Below are 20,706 nucleotides of genomic sequence, written 5' to 3'. Positions count from 1 at the left end.
AGAGGGCCTGCAGGACCATTAAGATCAACAGTAATGACAGTTAATGAGTGTGGCCTCTCCACAATGCAGGGAATAATCACATGTAATTTGCTTTACAATGGGGAGTGGACACACACACAAATGCGCACACACACACCGCATACACACATGTTTTACTTATTGGGGATTGATTGAATAGGCCCCTACACTCTTAGATAAAGAGGTTCCAAAAGGGTTCTAGGCATAATATAACCCTTTTTTCTTCCACATAGAACCCTTTTGGGTTACACGAAAGTTCTACCTAGAACCAAAAAGGGTTATTCAAAGAGTTCTCTTATGGAGAACCGAAGAACCATTTCAAGTTCTAGATAGCACATTTTTTCTAAGAGTGTATGGTTAACCACTTTATTCAACTGAAAGTTTTTGTGTATTTGTTTGCTGTCCTTAGTCACCGCCATGGTGATTTGCCTTGCCCAAAGCACCTTAGCAATGATGAGAATGTGATGTGACAAATTGAGATGCATGGGGCTGAGCACAAACTTTATCAGCATCCTGTCTCCTCAAATATTTCTGTTTGCCCTGCCTTCAGAGAAGGTGGTTGTTGGTGACACCGAAAAGATGATGTAAAACAGGTTTTAGGATGTTATCTGGTCAAAAGAAAATCTGCACAGCACTTCTGCATTTGATTTAGCTATACTTATTGTGGGAGTTGCTGTTTCCTGGTCATTAAAAGCTTTGACACAGATGCAAGTTGACAGTGATTTGGATTTATTTTTAAAGTTGGGATCCCACATAAGTCTTGGCTAATAATAATATAATTTAATTTGGACTCCCCCTCCCAGCATATTGCTTATGACATTTATGAGTCAAATATCTTGTGCCATTTCGACACTTGTAAACATACTGAGTCATGACTTTTGTGGCACGTTTTCACACTGGCTTACTGTTTCCAACATAGTGAGCATTCATCTCAACATGATGTAGAAAATTTGACAGTGTTTTCTGTTCATATTAGTTATGACCATAACATCACCATGTAAAAGAGTCAGTGAACACTTTTGGTAACACTTTACTTGCCACCCAGCATCATAACATGTTATAATATGGTCATAACACTGTCATGACACATATATTTAGACTTGTTGTGACATATATTGTATCATTTTATTGCTGGTTAGGGCCCCCTCATAAAAGTTTAAAAACCCACAAAACCTACCACAGTAGTTATTTTATGACTGATTCTGACACCTATATAAGAGTGCCAAAGCCCACAAAACCTACTACAGAAGGCAAAACATTTCATTACACCATAGCCTACTTGTCAACAGTATGTCTAAAATGAACCCATTTAAATTATCATCATAATTGCACACACATTGATGTCAGACATGCACCTAACACAATGCTCTTTTGCTGATGACTGGGATGAATGCAGGAGCAGATTTCAGGAGCAGGACAAGACACCCTCTTATCTGACTGATGAATGACGTAAGGGCATGGACGTGATATGCCTATCTTGCTCATACAATTATGATGGTCATAATGCTTCTTGACAGCATCATAAATTGTATTTTCTTAGTCCAAGTAAAGTGACAAGATTGTCATAATGCTTCTTGATAGTGTCACAAAGTTTATTTTCTTGGCCAAGTAAAGTGACACAGGATGGTCATAATGCTTCATGACAGTGTCATAAAATGTATTTTTTACAAGTTATTTAAAGTATTCTGAAAAAAATATCACTGTAAAGAGTTCATTACAACAACAAAGGATTTAAGAACTCACTTTCAAACAAAAGGAAACTTCTTGACAGGGAAAAATTAATTTGAATAAACGTGTGTTTTGACACTCATATGTTGGTGTCATAACCAGCCGTAAAATAACGCAATATATGTCACAACAGGTGTAAATATATGGATCATAACAGTGTTATGACCATATTATGACATGTTATGAGCGTGTCATAATGTGTTATGACACTGGGTGTCAAGTGAAGTGTTACCACGCGTTTTTACTTGGCGAAGAAGAGAGCACAATCTATTCAAGGAGGAACCATATTAGATCTCTTATATAGTGCCAGAAACTATACAGTGAACTAAGTGCAATGTACAATACAGTAAAGTCAATGACATGGCTTGACACAGTCCTTTTCACTCTGATTATTACACTTAGCTTGTTAGGAGGCCAAGGAGCCCATCAAATTAGCCCTGGCACTGATTACAAGAGGGATTGAACAGAGGTGAACCTACAGTGAGGTGAACACACTCCTGTGTCATATGTAACCTACATACTACTGTATACAGTAAGTCGGAGGCCCATGCATATTACAAAAACAATTTGACTTTGATCAATATGCTTACTATGTAACTGTAAATAACAACCAGATTTTTAACTAAATATATCAATGCTTCATAATGCAAATTGAATATGGCCATTGAAATTGAAATTGTAAGTGTATCGGTGAGAATAGAGGTGTACACAAACGTCATGTCTGTTCAGGTCCCTTTTGTTATAAATTGCTCTAGCTGAAAGCTAAGGGTAGACGTAAAATCCAGGCTATTCTTTGTTATTCATTATGCCAGTTCAATCCTTCAGTAATGGCAATCATACATAAAAACAATTGCACAAGTATACGTCATTTTATTTACTGAATATATTCAAAGTTACATTAGTTCAGAAAATGTACCAATAATTATGTGGAAACAATTTCTCAGTCATCTTTGTCACAGTCCTCTCATAACTGTCATGATTAAAATACAGTATATGACTTATCTACAGTATGTCTGTTGACATAAATTCATGTTAATGTTTATCTGCTATTCTATGCTTTGTCTCATGTCTTTGAAGGGAATAATATATATTTTTAAAGGAGAACCCTGCCATTATCTAGTTTGAATATTTCCACTGTGTAACTGAGACTGAGAAGGTAATTGCTTTCAAGTTCTTCTCTGTTGTGCTGATTTGATAGCAAATAACATGCTAATTTGTCCCATTGACATGAAACTGATCAATTCATTTCAAATGCTATGAAGTTGATATTCATAAAATCAAATGTATTAGTCTTTGTTTCCCATCTTCATTCAGCTGAGCAGGTCATCAGAGCACGTGTTGAGTGCAACTATAAGTTTGCAACGTAATTTGTAAGCAACTTAGCAATACCTTTTTTCCCAACAAGTTTGTTTTTTACATGAAAAATAAATAATCAACATCAATATTTACTTACAAAATTACTCAGCTTTGAAAAATAAATGGACATATTTGATTTGGTGGACGGTTTCACAGAACTAAATGCTCTAGGTACGTTTTTGCACAAGGTATAGCGTTGTTCCACATGGATATAAAGTGATTATATGCATCATAGCCGCTCTAAATCTGGTCCTCTTCTGTTTAATCTGATGGTACTCTATAGCAGTATATAGCTTGTTTAGAATGCATTTATTGAACTACCATTTACAGAGTCCTGGACAAAGCAAATCTATCTAATCCCAGGTGGACATGTATAATATTTACTGTGGCCTACATCTTTAGACCAGTATTTTTTGTTTTAGTTTAACTTATATACAATGTAAACATTCACTTTATACTGTAGAGATAACCACACATGACTTTTAGCCCGTTGTTGAAGAACTTAAATATTGTTTTGAATGGCAGATCGATGAGGTTGACGATTGAGGTCGTCGCACCAGTGGGTCTTCTTCAGAGTGGCTGAAAAAGACAGTTGAAGAAGAGGGAAAGATGGAGGGCGAGAGGGAGGGAGAGATATTTGATTATTGATCAGAATACAGAGTTTCAGATAATGAGAAGACGTGATGAGGGCATTCATTTAGTAGAAACATTCTACTGTATTGCCCATAAGCTTTCATTAGCTGAGCTCCTGTTGTAAAACGTAAGTATTCCTATGGGTATATTCACAGTATGTTGTCAGTCATGCAAAATAGATGCAGCTATGTTTGTCCGCTAAACTCCACTATACAGATATCAGGTCTTGCTGTCTCTAGCAGTGCAACCACACCGTGTTGAATACCCTGTTTACGCAATGGGGGGGGGGGGGGGGGGGTGAGGAGGAGTGAATGGAGGAGTGAGACTGGTGGGGGGGGGTGAAACTGAATGGAGGAGTGAGACTGGTGGTGGGGGGGGGTGAAACTGAATGGAGGAGTGAGACTGGTGGGGGGGGGGGTGAAACTGAATGGAGGAGTGAGACTGGTGGGGGGGGGGTGAAACTGAATGGAGGAGTGAGACTGGTGGGGGGGGGGTGAAACTGAATGGAGGAGTGAGACTGGTGTGGGGGGGGGTGAAACTGAATGGAGGAGTGAAACTGGTGGGGGGGGGGGTGAAACTGAATGGAGGAGTGAGACTGGTGGGGGGGGGTGAAACTGAATGGAGGAGGAGGAGTGAGACTGAACCTACCAATTGGAAGTTATTGAGGAGGTGATCTACGTTGACGTCATCATAGCTCTCTTGAAACGAGGGCTCACTTCTGGATTCTTCTTGCATGGGAGGGTCTTCTTGACTGAAAAGAGAAGAATGGTACATTGTACTTCTGTCATACTGGGGAAAGACCCTGCGAACATGCACATCCTGACATGCACACTCGCAAACACACACCACACACACACACACACACACACACACACACACACACACACACACACATACACACACACACACACACACACACAATCTATTATTGTGCTTGTTCCCACCTTCTCTTTCCTGTCAGAACCGAGTTCAGATATTTCTTCACAGCCATCTGTTTGCGGAAGCGACTGTAGTTGTCTGTGAATATGGCATCTGAGTGGCGCTTCACTGGTACCTGGTCCTCCATCATGTCATCACTGTGACAAATTAACCACAACACATTTTAGTCCATCATTTTGAGACTTTTGCTAACCTTGTTATGACATACTCGACCTATCCAATAGGGTTATTTAAACCATAAGTAGATCACAATTTAGATGACAAATCTCTTGCACTTACAACAAATGAGGTTACAGTATTAACAGTTTTCAAGGCAGATATGCTAATACAACATTGTTAGGGATATATCAAAAGGTTTTCACTGAGACTAAAATCACAGAGATAGGTTACAGGAAGACAATTTTATGGAATAGATATTTCTGTCATGCTGTCATTCCTGACTCTATAAATGTTTTCAATAAACCTGAATGCTTCAGAAAATATGTTAATATCAAAGTTATCATACTGTTAAAATTGTTTGAATTTGAAAGGCGCTCTATTTGCGTTAAATAGGGAAACCAAACTCCGCGCGATGATCTGAACGAAAAGCATAAAATAGAGCCTACCTGACTCGCTTTCCGATCAAGGATTCCAGGTACCGCCGCGCCGATAGCTGTCCAAGAAGTTTGCTGTATCCACTAGTAAAGAGACCGTCTGCGTGTCTCGTAGGTCTGCCAACAGATTAAAACAGTTATTAGTCACCGTGTGTAGCAAAAATCTGAAACGGGGGTTTGTGTTCCAAAAGGCTATATTAGGGTAAAAAAAATGTGCCTATGTCAATTACTCTTAGACAATACAAAAATACAATTTGTTGTCATGAGATGGACAGACACTTTTAAATTCGTTTTTTTTGTATCCTCTCTGGATATGCTAACATCCAAGATTATATTGTAAGAAATTACCACGTTCCACTGATTATTCATGGCTTTCAATATAATTTCCACTTAGGCCTACATGAAAGTAGCCTAGAAGACAGAACATAAAACATGATTTCTCAGGACTTAAATATTATTGTTAGAAAGTCGTTTTGTACTAGGATATAGTCGATTAATTAATACATGTTTTATCGTCGTGTTTATTCATTAACCCCAGAGTAAGAATATGTTAGAACACTTGAACATTATATAAATTAGTATATCGTTGTAGTTCTTGAACTCTTTGGCAAAAGTAACTATTGATGCTATTTTAGTCATGTCCTCTTGCACATAAATAATACATCTTTAAATGAGTAATAGCGGTATTATTCCTACCTCATAGATGCATATGGCAAACACTGAGTCCGGGAATATAGCACACTGCACAGGGCTATTAGAAAAAGGAGCTGGGAGCCGTTCCTTTGTAACATCGCTTTATACCTGTAAAGGGAGATATGGTTTTATTCACTACTGTTGCTTTCACATAGCCTACGTTCTTATATTAAAACAACAACATTTCTCAAAATCCCGATTGCCTCTTTATTCGGAAAAAAGTTTCCTCAAGACCTGCTCTTTTCATTGTATTGTGAAGGAATAAGAGTAAACCACACGAGTAAACAAGTTTGCCGATTTTGCTAGCCAGTGCTACCAGAACAAAATTACGTTGAGAATGAAGACAAATGCGCAATTGCGCATGTATCCAGTTAGTTAGGATTGGTTTCAACCTTTGTATGATCATTTGTTTATGTCCTCAAATACAATTGCCAATCACAAATCAATCTTATATTTGGAATCCATAACTCTTTCAAGTTATGCTAGAAGATGGACACAATGACACAATGACTTCTAATGAATTCAAATATGTTTATGCTTGATTGCAGAGGTAAAAACACATTGTAGCCTATGCAATTAGAATATGATGTGAAGCCTAACTGAAAATAATATCAAACAAATAGAATAATTATCTCAAACAAATAGCATCATTGGAAAAAAGTCTTACATTTGCCAAAATGATCCGCTGTTCTGCTCGGGTACCGACCGGGTGCTGTCCAAGGTCTTGAAACGCTTTGTGGCTGTATCTCCTGGAGAAGTCACGGAACACTGTTCAAAACCTCAGTTGCTTCTTCAACTGTCAGCGTCTCGTACTATACCTTCAACCCTTCCCTCGTTTTATACTTCTGAATACTTTTCGTCAAGCAGGAAGGTAGTCAGATGTGATCAAGGTTGTTACGTCATAAAAGTCCCATTGGGATTGATACGTTCGTCATTGGCTTGTTCGCATGCTCAGTTGAACCAGTAAAACGTGATTTTGCTCATACAAAAATGACTTATTGCATATCATAGGTGTTGACTCAACTTATGTTATCCCTAGATGTTGTACCACCACATTGGTAGGCCTAATAGGGGTAAACACAAGCAGCCCAATTCTGATATTTGTTAAAGTAATTGGTCTTTCGACCACTCACATCAGATATTTTTCAGAGCTGATCTGATCGGTCAAAAGACCAATTAGTGAAAAAAGATCCGAATTTGGCTGCCTGTGTAGCAGCCTAAGAGAAATAAACAGTAAAAATATTTTTTGTTTCTATTTAGTAAGCAAAGTAAATATAATATTATACACAATGTGACATCTTGGACTATAACTCCCTCTGAATGGTTGTAAAGTGTCTGTATGACAGACATGAAGAAAAACAAACTACAGTACATGAAACGATAAATCCTCTTATCAGTTTCAGCACCAATATCTCCTTCCCTTTCTCCTCTTCCACATCCTCTCTCCACCTCTCCCATCTCATCATCTTTTTTCTCTATATCACTCTATCCCTCTCCTAACCACCCTTAGTCCCACCGCTACCTATTGTCTCCCACAATATAAGGACATTAAACGTTGACATTCCCTTACTCAATGCAGATGAAAGGCTCAGTTGATACAGATGTCAGACGCTCTCATGGAATATACACGTGTGTGAGTATAGGCCCACTTCCATTTCACCAGAACAAATCACATACAAGTCCCATCATCTCCTCATTAGGTTTAACTAGATAAATATTCACACAGATGTTCTGATTTTAGAGAGTGCAGAGTTGTTGAACAGAGTTGTTCCCAGAGAGAATGAATATTATTGATTTTGGATCTTATTGTCTGGTAGATGCAAGACTGGATGGCTGTTGTGCTGGAATGTTGGTGGTTCCATGGGAAAATAGATCAATCCATGTAGAACACATCTCAAGACTCAAGGACTGACCAATGTGTTTTCATAATCCATCATTTGTTTGACACTCTGGTTCATTTGAGTGATATGCTTCAGGATTGAGCCACATTGTTGTATTTCAGCATCTGGATTCAGTATCATCATTGGACTCTAATTCAGCTGTACTGATTCTCAGCGTTGGGTCTCATTGAATGCATCTCATATCTCCAAGACTGGGTGGTTGTAATAGCCCTATCTCAACCAGGAGCCTCTGGAAACCTAATCACAATTGTAATGTAGTCATGCGAAACATAAAGTTGATTAGGGACAAAGGACTGGGAAACATGCTCATTTAATTGACAGTGATGATTTGAAACAGAGTCTGGTAAGGACTCCTTATACAGGAAATGTATGTATTATTTTGAAGGAATGTGCAGAATTGACAAGTTTTTATGTATGAGCCAGTTAAAAGATCCACAGAAAACTACAACATTGATGAAACCATAATTTTGATGTTATGATGCACAGCCTTTTAAATTCCTCTAGATTAGAAGTTAACTCTCAGCCATTCAGCAATAACGCCAGTCAGCATCACGTCACATGCTTATGACCCTGGGACTGAAAACCTCCCTCTGGAACTGGATCCTGGACTTCCTTACGGGCTGACTCCAGGTGATGAAGGTATGCAACATCACCTTCGCCACGCGAACCCTCAACACGGGGGCCCCACAGGGGTGTGTGCTTAGTCCTCTCCACCACACATGACTCCAACACCATCGGGGGGGTGGAATCACTGCTTGGTATGGCAATAGTACTGCCCTCGATCGCATGACACTACAGACGGTGGTGCAGACAGTACATCACTGGGGCCGAGCTCCCTGCCATCAGGCAGTGTGAGAGGAAGGCCCGGAAAACCGTTGGATACTCCAGCCACCCAGGCCATAGACTGTTCTCTCTGCTTCCGCAAGGCAAACGGTACCGGTACATCTAGTCTGACACCATCAGGCTCCGGAACAGCTTCTATCCCCATGCCATTACACTACTAAATAGCTAACTAAATAGGTAACATTTTGTCTACATGGACTACCTGAGTTGACCTTTGTATTTTATTCTTATTTTTGCACTGTCTTTATGCACACTCACAGGGCCCTAACACACACACTGACACTGCAACCCACATGCAAATACTCAGTCCATAATTGAATCATATTATGTGTGTGTGTGATTAAATGATGGAGTGAGTGTTTGTACGTGTGTTGTAGTGTCAGTGTGCGTTATACTGACTCTACACACACATACACTCACATACAATCATAATAGACACTGCTGCTACTCTGTTTATCATACTGTATATCCTGATGCCTAGCCACCTTACCCCTATACATATCTACCTCTATCACTCCAGTATCCCTACACACTGTAAATATGGTACTGGAACTGACCCTGTACGCTTACTTACTTTATCGTGCTCTTCTTATTTCTTATTTTCATATTGTGTTGTTTTTGTTCAACCTTGTTATTTTTAGTATTACATTGTTATTGATTACTGCATTGTTGGGGTTAGAGCTTGCAAGAAAGGCATTTCACTGTACTTGTGCATGTGACATTAAAACTTGAAACTTGAAATGGAAACTTGAATACCATTATACATTATGCAAGCAATAAGTTAATCCTCCATCAGGCTTCAATACCTAATGGACAGAATACGCAACAGAAAATACCTGGCCCTGAGTCAGATGCTGGGGAATACCCCAGCTTGTTAGAGCCTATTGTGGTTTAGATTATCTGTCCACTGAACACTGGAGATGTGTTTGTTGCCAAATTGGCACTGACAGACTGATTTACGGGCCAGGGTCTAATATGACAGACATGGCCTTCATGGTGAGTCAGTTTTATGTAGTTTGCGTGAGGAACTCACGACCCAGTCGATGACCTTATCACCAGTCTCATGGGTTCCCTCACCAGGTTAAAGGTCCACCTGGATCTTATGAGTATTGGATCATCTTATAGGGCAGGGGTACTCAACTCTTACCCTATGAGGTCTGAAGCCTGCTGGTTTTCTGTTCTACCTGACAATGAAATGCACACACCTGGAGTCCCAGGTCTAAATCAGTCCTTGATTAGAGGGGAACAATTAAAAATTGCAGTGGAACTGGCTTCGAGGTCCAGAGTTGAGTTTGAGGGTTATAGAGGAAATTAGATGGCAAAACTAGGTCCATTAAATCAAAACTGAGGGAGAGGATTTTCTTCAGAGTGGAGACCATGAACAGTAAGTGTCATCTTCCCTTTCACTGGCAAACCAAGTGTCATGCCCTGACCTTAGATATCTCTGTTTTTCTATATATTTTGGTTAGGTCAGGGTGTGACTCGGGTGGGTACTCTAGTTGTTGTATGTCTAGGGGTTTTTGTATGTCTATGTTGGCCTGATATAGTTCCCAATCAGAGACAGCTGTTTATCGTTGTCTCTGATTGGGGATCATATTTAGGTAGCCATTTTCCTAATTTGTGTTGTGGGATCTTGTCTATGTATAGTTGCCTTAGTGCACATCAGTAGCTTCATGTTTCGTTTGGTTGGTTGTTTGTTGTTTTGTTCAGTGAGTTTCGATTTATTAAAATGATGTGGAACTCTACTCACGCTGCGCCTTGGTCCGATCCTTACGAAGATCGTGACAGAAGATCTCACCACCAACGGACCAAGCAGCGTGTTCAAGAGGAGCAGGGATCCTGGGCCCGGGAGAAAAGTGAGTGGAGGACATCGTAGACCTGGGAGGAGGTAATGGCAGGGGACAAGACCCTGCCATGGAAGCAGGAGGAGGCAGCGAAAGAGGAACGGCGACGATACGAGGGGATACGGCTCAAGAGGCAGCTCCAAAAACATTTTTGGGGGGGCACACGGGGAGATCGGCGGAGTCAGGGTTTAGACCTGAGCCAACTCCCCGTGCTTACTGTGGGGAGCGTGTGACTGGTCAGGCACCGTGTTATGAAGTGATGCGCACGGTGTCTCCAGTGCGCATTCATAGCCCAGTGCGCTCTATTCCAGCTCCCCGCATTTGCCGTGCTAGAGTGGGCATCCAGCCAGGACGGTTTGTGCCGGCTCAGCGCTCCTGGTCTCCAGTACACCTCTTCAGACCAGGATATCCTGCGCCGGCTTTACGTGCTGAATCCCCAGTGCGTCTTCACAGCCCAGTGCGTCCTGTGCCAGCGTCTCGCACTTATTGAGCTAAAGTGAGCATCCAGCCAGGACGCATTGTGCCAGCTCTACGCTCCAAACCTCCAGTGCGCCTCCACAGTCCAGTACGTCCTGTGCCTCTTCCTTGCGCTAGCCCTGAGGTGCGTGTCACCAGCCAGTACTGGTCCCACTCATCAGGCCTCCAGTGCGCCTCCACAGTCCAGTACGTCCTGTGCCTCTTCCTCGCACTCGCCCTGAGATGCGTGTCACCAGGCCAGTACCACCAGTGCCGGCACCACGCATCAGGCCTCCAGTGCGCCTCCATAGTCCAGTACGTCCCCGCACTTATCCTGAGGTGCGTGTCTTTAGCCCGGTGCCATCTGTACCGGTCCCACGCATCAGGCCTCCAGTGCACCTCCACAGTCCAGAGCTTCCGGCGACAGTTCCCAGTCCAGAGCTTCCGGCGACAGTTCCCAGTCCAGAGCTTCCGGCGACAGTTCCCAGTCCAGAGCTTCCGGCGACAGTTCCCAGTCCAGAGCTTCCGGCGACAGTTCCCAGTCCAGAGCTTCCGGCGACAGTTCCCAGTTCAGAGCTTCCGGCGACAGTTTTCAGTCCGGAACCTCCAAAGACAGTCCACAGTCCGGAACCTGATACGACGGTCCACAGTCAGGAACCTCCAGCGACGGTCCCCAGTCCGGGGTCTTCAGCGACGATCCCCAGTCCAGAGCCTCCAGCGATGATCCACGGTCCAGTTCCACAAAAGTGGAGGGATCAGTGTAAGGAGGGGGGGCTGCGTCCAGAACCGGAGCCGCCACCGAGGGTAGATGCCCACCCGGTCGGGCCGGGAGTCCGCACCTTTGGGGGGGGGGGGGGCTGTCACGCCCTGACCTTAGATATCTCTGTTTTTCTATATATTTTGGTTAGGTCAGGGTGTGATTAGGGTGGTTACTCTAGTTTTTGTATGTCTATTTTGGCCTGATATGGTTCCCAATCAGAGACAGCTGTTTATCGTTGTCTCTGATTGGGGATCATATTTAGGTAGCCATTTTCCTAATTTGTGTTGTGGGATCTTGTCTATGTACACAGGGTAGTTGCCTTAGTGCACATCAGTAGCTTCACGTTTCATTTGGTTGTTTGTTGTTTTGTTCAGTGAGTTTCGATTCATTAAAATTATGTGGAACTCTACTCATGCTGCGCCTTGGTCCGATCCTTACAACGATCGTGACACCAAGGACAAATTGAACATGAAAATGTAACATTTACAAATATAGATCATAGGTATGTTCTAAATGATGTACTTTGTTTTATTTAAAGAAACAATCCCCATTTCATTCAAGATCTCAACTTTGATAAGCTACTGATATGGAAAAATATTGAATTTAGGCAATACAAAACTATAACTTGGATCTTAGGTTTCCAAATGGGCCCAAATACAACACTGAGGCTGAGGGTACACCTTATTTTGGGCCCCTGGGGGACCTGTAATCACAGTCCTGTTGTAGGTTGAAATCCCTGTAATGGATCAATTAAGCAAACATCTCTTCATAGCATCCTAACTAATTCTGTAAATACATTTGTGTCTCAAGCCACATGGAAGACATTAATGCCCAGTAATGGTCTCAGTGCTTCATTAGTCCAGTAATCAAAGGCACAAACCACCCTACAACACTCCTGGGACCTTAAGTCATCCGATCCAATCACATTACATCTTTGTCTTTCTGGGCTGATCTCAGAGGTAGAGCCATGTTTTGCATTTCCTTCGATACTAACAAGATAAATAGTGTATTTAAGGCATGTCATTCAACTCTCTGAGGAGTTGGTTCTCTGGATATTGTCTATCTGTGACATTCAGAGAGCAGGAGAGTGTTCACAGGTAAAATTCTTTCATGCCTTTGTCAAAAGAATTGTACAGTAGAATTTAATATGAATATATGTTCTGGTTGTTCCAGACACACATGACAGATTTTACTGCTACACAAGAACAGTTGCATTCAGAGGAAGTACTTATGGGGAAGGAATTCGTATCACAGATGTTGAGAGATATTTCACAAACATTTTTGTAAAAATGCTTTCTTAAGGTGTCAATTTTGCCCTGCCCTAGACAGACATCTTGAGAGCAGTCAGAGGTGAGTGAGTACTACAATATAAAAAATTATCAAGTTCAATAACAGGTGTGAAGGCACACTCTGTTTTGTGATGTACCTCGGGACAAACAGGAATATTGGCAGAGAGAAAAACCTAGTTTAGCGAGCACACTGGGGGATGGAATAGTCCCCTAAATACCTCTATTAAACTCATATTGTTTTGACACATCCATCTCTAGTCCCTATGTCACCTGGATTCGTGAGCAGCAATGACAATGAAAAATTGAGAAAAATGGAAGAAAATCTGGACATGGCCTATATCAAAGAGTTCTGCATGTTTACATCTGGCTTTGTCCTATTGCATCCCAGACAGTAAATCATTCGGAGATTAATACTTTTTGCATTGCAATTTCTTATAATAAATAGGCCTACTTATTGTCCAGCAAAAGAGGTTTCACATAACTTTCCCATTCTCTCTGTCTACAACGTATCTTATTACTGAAAATATGAATATGTAAATGTTACCACTTGACACGTGTGCTTTCCAACTTCCTACTTGATTGGTTGATCAAGTGAGGTGAAGATCCTGAGGACAGCAAGATGTCAGAGCACTTGCGAAAAACGGATGTGTATTCTTATTTTAGGGGTTGCTTTAAGTTGTTTTTATGTCGACAATGCTGAATACGTGGTACCCAAGTAAGAGTCATATAAAGAAAACACAATGATTCCGAGACAAGGGACAAAAAATGACTTATTTTCAGGTTCGCGCCTGTGCCACTGCGGCATGCCAGCTAGCTATCGAGACAGTGCATGACAGTATGCTAATCTAAACATGGTTGCTAGATAGTTAGCCAGACACAAACATGCAACACTAAACGCTATGCTATGTGTATTTGAAGATTACGAAATGTATCCAGATTATATTAACAAACTCCTAGTAGCTAACTTGTTGGCTGGCTAAATTATGGTGATGACCACAGTCACAGACAGTAACTTTGCTAGCTAAAGTCGCTACTGTTAAGTTACTATTTGTTCAAGCCAACGGCTAGCTGTGTAGTTAGCTATCATTAGCTGTTATAGCTGGCTAACTAGATAGCTAGTTACTTGTCTGCCGTTAGGCATGTTCTACCTAGCTAGCAGTTTATTTGGCTGCACTATAAGCAATTCACAATGATCTGCGGGGCTAGCATGTTGTGTTATTTAATTTTGAACACTAAGTCACTGGTCTCATTGTATTTTCTAGGTATTTCACAGCATTTTATGTGAAGTTTAACAGGATATCTCTAAGTGAAATATACTGTCAGATATTCTCTCCTTCTGCGTCGCTCAGAAATAACGCTATCTGAAACTCATGTCGAACGACTATGAAGAGCGAGCCACAATGATAGCCGCAGTGGAACTGCAGTAATTTGTCCCGTTTGGCGTATTCAGTATATTAACCACCCGAACGATGTAAACATGCAGCTGCAAGCCTCTAAGCTCAGGTCCTCAGACACATGGTCCCCTCCAGGATGTCACTACCGCAGAAGGTGAGGGTAAGACTGGGTGGGGGGGGTCTGTTGTGTGGTGGTTCCTTTTGATACAGACAGCAGTCATATGTAGTGTTTTCACTAATGTGTGGATGTTTACAGGAGTGTTGGTTGCTGAGAAAGGGTTCCAGTGTGGACAGTGATGAGGAGGAGCTCTATGCAGCAGGAAACATGGTCATAGGGAGCAAGAGTCAAGCTTCCCGTGTTTACAAGGCTTTCACTGTGGGCAGTCCAGTACTACAGGTAATTGAACTAAACATGTCATATTGAGCATACACCGAGTTTACAAAACATTAAGAACACACCTTCCTACTATTGAGTTCAAATCAAATTTTATTAGTCACATGTGCTGAATACAACAGGTGTTGATTTCATTTTGTGTAGACATTACAGTGAAATGCTTACTTATGAGCCCCTAACAGTGCAGTTAAAAAAATATGAGATGAAAGTATGAGATAAAAGTAACAAGAAACTAAAGAGCAGCAGTAAAAAAACAAGAATATATACAGGGGGGTGCCGGTACAGAGTCAATGTGCGGGGGCACCGGTTAGTTGAAGTAGTATGTATATGTAGGTAGAGTTCTTAAAGTTACTATGCATAGATGACAAGAGAGTGGGGGTGGGGGGGCAATGTAAATAGTCTGGGTAGCCATTTGATTAGATGTTCAGGAGTATTATGGCTTGGGGTAGAAGCCTCTTGGACCTAGACTTGGCGCTCAGGTACCGCTTGCCATGCGGTAGCCGAGAGAACAGTCTATGACTAGGGTGGCTGGAGTCTTTGACAATCTTTAGGGCCTTCCTCTGACACCGCCTGGTATAGAGGTCCTGGATGGCAGGAAGCTTATGTACTGGGCCGTTCACAGTACCCTCTGTAGTGCCTTGCGGTCGAGGCCGAGCAGTTGCCATACTAGGCAGTGATGCAACCATGCTTTCGATGGTGAAGTTGTAGAACCTCTTGAGGATCTGAGGACCCATGCCAAATCTTTTCAGTCTCCTGAGGGGGAATAGTTTAGTTTGTTGGTGATGTGGACACCAATACTCAACTTTCTCCACTTCAGCCCTGTCGATGAGAATGGGGGCGTGCTCAGTCCTCATTTTCCTCTAGTCCACAGTCACCTGCTTTGTCTTGATCACGTTGAGGGAGAGGTTGTTGTCCTGGCACCATATGGCCGTGTCTCTGACCTCCTCCCTATAGGCTGTCTCATTGTTGTCGGTGATCAGGCCTACCACAGTTGTCATCGGCAAATCTAATGATGGTATTGGAGTCCTGCCTGGCCGTGCAGTCATGAGTGAACAGGGAGTACAGGAGGGGGCTGAGCATGAACCCCCGAGGGGCCCCTGTGTTGAGGATCAGTGTGGCGGATGTGTTGTTACCTACCCTTACCACCTGGGGGTGGTCCGTCAGGATGTCCAGAATCCAGTTGCAGAGGGAGGTGTTTAGTCCCGGGGTCCTTAGCTTATTGATGAGCTTTGAGGGCTCTATGATGTTGAACGCTGAGATGGTATGTAAATAGCTACTAAGAATACAGATGAGACGATGAATAGCATTCTCACATGGGTGTGCCTTTTGTACAGGTGGGAAAGGGCAGTGTGGAGTGCAATAGACTGCATCATCTGTGGATCTGTTGGGACGGTATGCAAATTGGAGAGGGTCTAGGGTTTCTGGGATGATGGTGTTGATGTGAGCCATGTCCAGCCTTTCAAAGCACATCATGGCTACAGACGTGAGTGCTACGGGTCGGTAGTGATTTAGGCAGGTTACCTTAGTGTTCTGGGAACAGGCACTATGGTGGTCTGCTTAAAACATGTTGGTATTACGGACTCGGACAGGGAGAGGTTGAGAATGTCAGTGAAGACACTTGCCAGTTGGTCAGTGCATGCTTGCAGTACACGTCCTGATAATCCATCTGGCCCCCGTGGCCTTGTGAATGTTGACCTGTCTAAAGGTCTTACTCACATTGGCTGCGGAGAGCGTGATCACACAATCTTCCGGTATAGCTGGTGCTCTCATGCATGTTTCAGTGTTATTTGCCTCAAAGTGAGAGTAGAAGTAATTTAGCTTGTCTAGTAGGCTCGTGTCAATGGGCAGCTCTCGGCTCTGCTTCCATTTGTAGTCTATAATGATGTCGTGACGTTGTATTAGTTAATGTGACGAGTGTTGTTCATCGAATGGTTAAAAGTTTCTAATTGCGTGATTAACTGAATCAAGCAATTATTAACTCATTAATAATTAACAGCCGCTAATTAACCAGTTACCTCTACAATCTCGTTCTGAACGTTGATTAGTCTGTGAATCTGCACGGACCCGGGTCTCACCAATGAGTTCGTAGCACACCAATCTTAGTTGAATATTTATTTACTAAAAAGCTAAAATGATGATAAAAGATTCACATAGACAAAACACATTATAGGCTATTGATTAGAACTTAGTGTAATGGGTCAACACACTATGGCGCGTGTTACCTAAAATGGGGATTTCAAAGAGAGAGAAAAAAAATAAAGTATACGAGAGAAATATACATTTGGGTGAATTTGTCAGCTATGCTATTCTAACCCTAGCCTTGCCCCAAACTGCCGCTCTTATGGGTCAGAATATGTCAGAATATAATGATGTAATTACGTGGGGAAGACCTCAGAGGATTCTCTGTGTGGACCGTTCAGGCTGCTCGATGACGCACTTCCCCGTCGCACCTTTCTGGTCGTCCTCACGATGTCAGCGTCCTTTTGGCTTAGGAGTCTGTTCCCTCACCCTTGCTCTGGAAGGGGTCTTCTGAGGACAGACAGCTCTGTAGCTCAGAGCTCACATCATAGGGATGAAACCATTTAGATACCACGATTCGCTGGGATTGGATGCTAGGGGGTCCGGCTTGAATTCACCCGTTTAGACACAGCTACTCATCCGTAGCTTGGGTAGAAAAATATTTCTTTGTCTTCAAACTTGTTGTGTTCTGTTTTTTAAAAACTTTTTAGACCTTAGCTGCAGCTTGGGTCATGTAGTCTTCCTTTGTAAATTCTTTACTCACAGGTTTTATTCCCTTGGGTCAGAAGTGGGCGTAACCGCCTTTAGGGCAATTCTCTGGGCGTACCAAGTTAATGAGGCAAGGTCTAGATTTGACTCAAATCCAATTTTAGATGACTAACTTCACATTTCACCTTTACCAAAACATTCCCTTTGATTTGGACATTTTCCACACAACGTACAATGTATAAACATCAAACATATACTAGGAAAACGTTACAATGTTTTCGTAATAACGTCATCTATTAACATTTAATAACAAAACAAAAATGACATACATTTTCATATTCCATCTATCGTCATGACCACCATGGCTGACGGAAACCATTGTTCCAAAGTCCCTTTATTTCATGTTTAATGTTCTGAGGCTGGTTCTCCATAGTAACAGGACAAAGGAATTTTTCTGGCCTGAGATTTACCAGGGGCGTGAGGGGTCATAAAACCCCCACATCTTCAGACCCCTAGATCTCTCATCCTCTGTTGGGGTTGACCACTTTTTTTATTGTTCTAGTCACTGGTGCTTCCTGCTTTAATTTAGACTTGTAAGCAAGAATCAGGAGGATGGAATTATGGTCAGATTTGCCAAATGTAGGGAGAGTTTAATATTGGTCTCTGTGTGTGGAGGATAGGTGGTCCAGAGTTATTTTCCCTCTGGTTGCACATTTAACATGCTGATAGAAATTTGGTAAAACAGATTTGTTTCCCTGTGTTAAAGTCCCTGGCTATTACGACCGCCACCTCTGGGTGAGCGTTTTCTTGTGTGCTTGTGGCGGAATACAGCTAATTTAATGCTATCTTAGTGCCAACCTCTGACTGAGGTGTTATCTAAACAGCTCAGAAGAATACAGATGAGAACTCTCTCGGTAGGTAGTGTGGTCTACAGCTTTCATAATATACTCTACTTCAGGCGAGCAAAACCTTGAGACTTCCTTAAATATCGTGCACCAGCTCTTATTTACAAAAATACATAGTCTTGTCTTGTCTTACCAGACGCCACTGTTCTATCCTGCCGGTACATCGTATAACCAACCGGCTTTATGTTGATATTGTCGTCGTTCAGCCATGACTCCCTGAAGCATAAGATGTTACAGTTTGGTAGTTTAATCTTCCACGTAACGCGTCAATTTTATTGTCCAAAGATTGCATGTTTGCTAGCAGAATTGAGGGAAGTGGGGGTTAATTCGATCGCCTTCAAATTCTCAGAAGGCAGCCCGCTCTCCGGCCCGTCTTTCTCCGCCTCCTCTTCACGCAGATCACTGGGGTCGGGGCCTGTTCCCGAGGGAGCCGTATTTCCTCCGCCTCGGGCTCGTCAGAGTCATGAAAGAAGAAAAAGGATTCCGCTAGTCTGTGGTGAGTAACAGCAGTTCTGATGTGTAGAAGTTATTTTTGGTCATAAGAGATGTAGCAGCAACATTATGTACAAAATATTTAAAAATAAGTTACAAACAAACAAAAAAACACAATCGGTTGGGGGCACTTAAAACGTCTGCCTTCTGCGCCATCTTAGTAAGTTGCACCCCTTTTGCCGTCAGAACAGCCTCAATTTGGGCATGGACTCTACAAGGTGTTGAAAGCATTCCACGGGGATGCTGGCCCATGTTGACTCCAATGCTTCCCATAGTTGTGTCAAGTTGGCTGGATGTCCTTTGGCTGGTGGACCATTCTTGATACATATAGGAAAATGTTCAGCGTGAAAAACTCAGAAGCATTGCAGTTATTGACACACTCAAAAAAGCCAGGTGTGCCTGGCTCCGACTACCATATCCCGTTCAAAGGCACTTAAATATTTGTCTTGCCCATTCTCCCTCTGAATGGCACACATACACAATCCATGTCTCAAGGCTTAAACAACATCTTTCTTTAACCTGTCTCCTCCTCTTCATCTACACTGATTGAAGTGGATTTAACATGTGACATCAATAAGGGATCATAACTTTCACCTGGTCAGTCTGTCATGGAAATAGGTGTTCCTAATGTTTTGTACATTCAGTGTATACATACAAACTGTGTGTACATTATATGGCATGTCTGTTTTCATCGTCAACATTGAGATAGTAGTCAGCTTATCAATAATACTTTTTTTTCAGTATGTATATCCAGTAATATCTCCCTAACTCCCTTTTCAAGCATTATGGTGTAATTTTGGTATTGGGCAAAAGAAGTAGGCCTATGCCACATCCTCTTCCTCACGACGTGTCATCATTAAATTCCAGAGCTCATTGATGTACATTTGAAACATTTTTTCCCCAGTGATGTTGTGAAGTGGTTCATTTGCTTTCTTGTATTGCAGAACAGGATGTTATGGAACAGTGTTTATTGTCCCGAGCAGCTGTGTGAATGTGCACAGTGTGACACCGAACTTGGACTTACCGAACTAGGACTTAATCTCCCCTCTACACTTTCAGGTGAGTTCCTTATCGCTGACTGATGTAACAGCGCGTTGTCTAAAATGTGTGCTAGCAACCATTTGATGTGTTTATGGTGTGTTGAATTTTGTGATGTACTACCGTGTGATGACATCTTGAATTGTGATGTACTGTCAACATTGGTTAGAGAAATCCCTTTTTGAACATTTTGTCATGTCTTCCAGTCCTGGCCATCTAATTTCCTCGAAAATAAAAAATTAGAATCCCTTAAGTAGAACCAGCAGATATGGACAGTAATTATGTTTGTTTTACACAGTTATTGATATTCCCCAGGACCAGTCCATTGCCTTCTTAACCAATGGTAATGAGTGATTTGGCTCACTGACAGCTGACGAGAGGCTTCAGATTACAATGAAAAACAGCATCATGCAATTAACGGCCTTGGCATGTATGTGTCATTATTTTTCACATCAAAATCCACTTGACATGATTTAATTGTTTTATTTTTTTCCTGGTGAGTTACGGGAAACACTGAGTAAACCTAGGCCTACGTCGTGACGTACAGGGGAAATGACGGTGGTTTCTTGGGGGTGAATTTAGCTCATGTTGATTGGGTCCACATTTACAGACCAGAATTGTTTTAACCAGTTGTAGTTGATAAGACAAGACTGTAAGACTCCACCATTCTACAATCATGGTAAATAGGGATATGTCTTGATCC

At 42.1% G+C, this 20,706-nt stretch overlaps 2 protein-coding genes across 6 annotated transcripts in view; one reads left to right on the top strand and one right to left on the bottom strand.

Annotated features, from left to right (window-relative positions):
• Window positions 1–2,596: 2,596 nt before the first annotated feature.
• Window positions 2,597–6,810, bottom strand: vip (vasoactive intestinal peptide). Its single transcript, XM_036986363.1, has 6 exons — window positions 6,628–6,810; window positions 5,964–6,068; window positions 5,280–5,384; window positions 4,680–4,811; window positions 4,384–4,486; window positions 2,597–3,681 (listed from the first exon to the last, which is right to left on the bottom strand). Coding segments are annotated over exons 1-6 (456 nt in total). The 5' UTR covers window positions 6,630–6,810; the 3' UTR covers window positions 2,597–3,672.
• A 6,820-nt stretch (window positions 6,811–13,630) lies between these two features.
• Window positions 13,631–20,706, top strand: part of LOC110530200 (anaphase-promoting complex subunit 1) — a 55,795-nt gene continuing 48,719 nt past the window's right edge. For 4 of the 5 annotated variants that reach the window (XR_002474496.2, XR_002474495.2, XM_021613097.2 and 1 more), the window contains exons 1-3: window positions 13,631–14,607; window positions 14,704–14,844; window positions 19,910–20,024. Coding sequence is in view for 2 of the 5 variants with exons in the window: in XM_021613097.2 (XP_021468772.2) it covers window positions 14,569–14,607; window positions 14,704–14,844; window positions 19,910–20,024 (295 nt within the window). In the remaining 3 variants the exon portion in view is untranslated. Of the gene's footprint in view, window positions 14,608–14,703; window positions 14,845–19,909; window positions 20,025–20,706 lie in introns of those variants that run through there. The other variant, XR_005052961.1, reaches the window with a different exon arrangement.

The sequence above is a fragment of the Oncorhynchus mykiss genome, chromosome 1 (assembly GCF_013265735.2).
Source record: "Oncorhynchus mykiss isolate Arlee chromosome 1, USDA_OmykA_1.1, whole genome shotgun sequence".
NCBI lineage: Eukaryota > Metazoa > Chordata > Actinopteri > Salmoniformes > Salmonidae > Oncorhynchus > Oncorhynchus mykiss.
Note: the sequence above shows the minus strand (reverse complement) of the source record. Positions and strands in the feature narration are given on the sequence as shown.

What these genes read in the sequence shown, in the direction of transcription:
- vip (XM_036986363.1), bottom strand. An exon ending in TTGCCATATGCATCTATGAG is followed by an intron (nt 5,385 to 5,963) that starts GTAGGAATAATA and finishes ATCTGTTGGCAG; the next exon opens with ACCTACGAGACACGCAGACG. An exon ending in TTGATCGGAAAGCGAGTCAG is followed by an intron (nt 4,812 to 5,279) that starts GTAGGCTCTATT and finishes AATTTGTCACAG; the next exon opens with TGATGACATGATGGAGGACC.